We start from the raw sequence: 2,997 nt of genomic DNA on the forward strand, positions 1-2,997 counted from the left end.
CGTCCACACACACACAGGGACATACGCAGCTCGCAGCCTACCCTGCCGCAACCCTACCATCGCGCCGCAGCAATTGCAAGCCAGCGGCGCGCGCCCGCGTCCCTGCCCCCCCCCCCCAAAAAAAGCCCGCTCACATGCGGTGCACGCGCTCGCTCGCGATGCCGGCCAGCATCAGCAGCAGGATTGTCAGCGCGATCCAGTTCTTGGCGGGCCCAAGGCCGCCCAGCTCCTTGGCGTGTATGTCGAAAGCCACCTGCCCGGGTTGCTCTAGATGGAAGACGAGGAAGGTCTCCCGCCCGGGCACGTACGTGGCGGCGTCCACGTCGCCGCCGGTGAACGACAGCAGGCAGCGCGACGCCGCGCCGGGCTTGAGGCGGCAGGCGCGGGGCTGGCTGACGGGAACGAGGCCCAGCTGCGTGGGCTTGACCACGGCGCCGGCCAGGGCGGCCACCGACAGCACCGCCGCCGGGCCGGCGGCCGCGGCTGCGGGGTCCCGCTGCATGAGAGTTATCATCACCGCCGGCGAGCTCGCCTCGCCCTCGCCCGACTCGACCGCAGCGGCGGCGAGCACGCGGTGCGACTTGAGGCGCCGGAGGTGCGCTGCCGCCTCGACGGGGTGCAGGGGCGCCATTGCCGCAGGCGGCGCCTCGGACGCCCACCCTGCTCCTGCCGATGTGGCGATTTCAAAAGCAGACAGGCGCCGGCGGCCGTAGCTGCTGCTGCTGGTGGAGCCTGCGCCATACCAGGGGGCGCCAACAAACACCACGTACAGGTACTGTCTGTGTGTTGGGTGGTAGGGTTGACATTGTGGCGGTTGAGGGGGGTTGGGGGACGGTGATGAGTGGCCAGAGGGGGCCGTTGCAACGTTGCCAAAAGCGGGGTTCTTTATGTTTTGAAATGTTCTTGCTTCTGGCACCACGCAATGCAAGCCTGCCACTTGCACCCGGCCACGTGCTGCACACATCCTACGCACGCAGCATGGTTCCTGCTTCCGCGGCCCGCCGCCAAAGCCTCACATAGGGCCAGGTGCGATGGGCAGCAGGTAAGGCTCCGCTCCATTGACGGCGTGAGCTGCATGGGCGGAAGGGCGGTGTGGTGTGAGAGCATGCTCAGGCCACCCCACTTGTGCAGCCAACGCGCTCACGGCAAGGAAGTGCTGTCGCCTATGCCACCAAGCCGTCAGCCACACCAGCGCGCGTTGAGCCAACAGCCACCGGACGCCATGCCGTCACTCGCATGCCTCCTAGAAACCAATCAGAGGGCACGGCTGGACACGCCCCAATATGTGCAGGCGATTCAGTGGGCCGACGCGGCCCTCCCACCCCGCGCAAAAGCCCTAGTCGTCCCACCCACCATGCTGCAGCGGCTCCGAGACGTGCAGGCGGCTGGACGAAACCACCGTGATGACCAGCACGCCCGCAGCCAGCAGCAGCACCCAGCTGTTGACCAGCAGCGCGCGGCGCCAGGAGGTGCGCTTCTCGGGCGGCGGCGCGGGCGCCGCCAGGTGGTCGTGGGCCAGGTCATCCAGGCGCTATGCGCAGCGAACGCAGAGGCGGCGGCGAGGACGGGCGAGCATTCACGCGTCATTGAGCGCTATGAGAAGCGCAAGGTGACATGCTGAGTGTGGGGTTGCGAATGGGTTGCACGAACAGCCGCCGCTGACTCAAGGGGAGTGTTTTATGAACGGTGTGGCGCGGCGGCTCACCGCCTCAAGTAGGACGCCAGTCCTGTGGCTGATCCTTGGCTCGTGGTGGTCATGCTCATGGCCATGCTGGTGCTGGTCGTCAAGGCCACCAGTGTCGGCCGCCGCATCATGAAAAGAGCGCCGCCGCGCTGGGTCCAGCGCACAGGCGCTGTGCTGCCGCATGTAGCTGTTCAGGCTCCTCCGCGGAGCAGCACCCTTTCCTAATTCGGGATCCTTAAGCTCGCCGTCCATGATGCCGAACGTCTGAGCGCCGCAGAAGGTGTGAGGCTCGAGCCCTGGCAAGCAACGCTGCTGTACGGCCCACAGGCGTCGGATAGCTTTACAGCATGAGGTGATTGTGCGAAAAACGACGTCAAAGTAACGACGCGTTCAGGTACGCAGTGAGACTGTGGACTAGCCGTACCGTAGCATGTTGTCGCAGGCGTCACTACGTCACCTCGTGCTGCTTGGCAACACTCGTACTGTATTGTCGACGCACAATTTGGTTGGGGTGATCCCGAATTGACAGGAGGGCAGATGATTTACATGTGATTAAGAGAAGACAGCATGGTAACAATCTGCCGGTTACAGCATCCTGTGTCGAGGCTGGGGGTCGTCGTCGGCCGAGGCATTGGGCAGGCTTCCTGTGCAGGGATCAAGGGGTGTGTCTTGCAATCAGTAACACTGACTTAGGGGGCGTGTCTTCAAGACACGCCAAGACACACATCCCCATAGCACTGCTGAGGCATATATTTGATCTATCAACATCATATTTGGCCTCTGGAGGCGCGCCCGCGACCGGTGGAAACTCGAGCCTTGAGTCACCATGATGCAGGGAGCCTACACTGTGTATGCGGTACATTGATAGGTCAGGATAACGGGTTTCATAACGTTATCACGCACGCGAGAATTCAAGGCGTCTCCTTTCACCTGCGCGCACATCATTACTGCTGCTGCATAACAACGTGTCCAGCAACACACGAGCGTGCTGCAGATTCCTCGACTTATGTGAATGGAGTCATACAAAGCAACAGTACTGCTTGTGAGCACACCGATCCTCACCAGATCGGACTGCAACCGCGAGAACATCACAGCGGCCGCGCCTCTTGGACGTGCTTGCATGAGTAGGTGTAACTACTTTCGTGGCGATCAAGCTGCGTTGGTGCGAGCCACAATTGCGCTCGACAGCATGTTGCAAGCGGCACCTGCGCGCTCGATGCGCGTGCTCTGCAGGCCCGCTGCAGCAGGCCTGACCTCCGCACAGTCGTTCTTGAATGCTGCTGCTTCTGGAGATCCTGCTCCTCTTGATGCGG

General features: G+C 62.9%; 1 protein-coding gene across 1 annotated transcript; it reads right to left on the reverse strand.

The window, feature by feature from the left end:
* Positions 1-130: 130 nt before the first annotated feature.
* Positions 131-2,773, reverse strand: MNEG_0156 (hypothetical protein; the record flags this gene model as incomplete). The annotated part of the gene is made up of 4 exons (XM_014051363.1): positions 131-779; positions 1,017-1,071; positions 1,354-1,531; positions 2,747-2,773. The coding sequence occupies 4 exons, from the start codon at positions 2,771-2,773 to the stop codon at positions 131-133; spliced, it is 909 nt and encodes a 302-aa protein (XP_013906817.1).
* Between the last annotated feature and the right edge of the window lie 224 nt (positions 2,774-2,997).

Source organism: Monoraphidium neglectum, assembly GCF_000611645.1.
Source record: "Monoraphidium neglectum strain SAG 48.87 unplaced genomic scaffold scaffold00010, whole genome shotgun sequence".
Classification (NCBI taxonomy): domain Eukaryota; kingdom Viridiplantae; phylum Chlorophyta; class Chlorophyceae; order Sphaeropleales; family Selenastraceae; genus Monoraphidium; species Monoraphidium neglectum.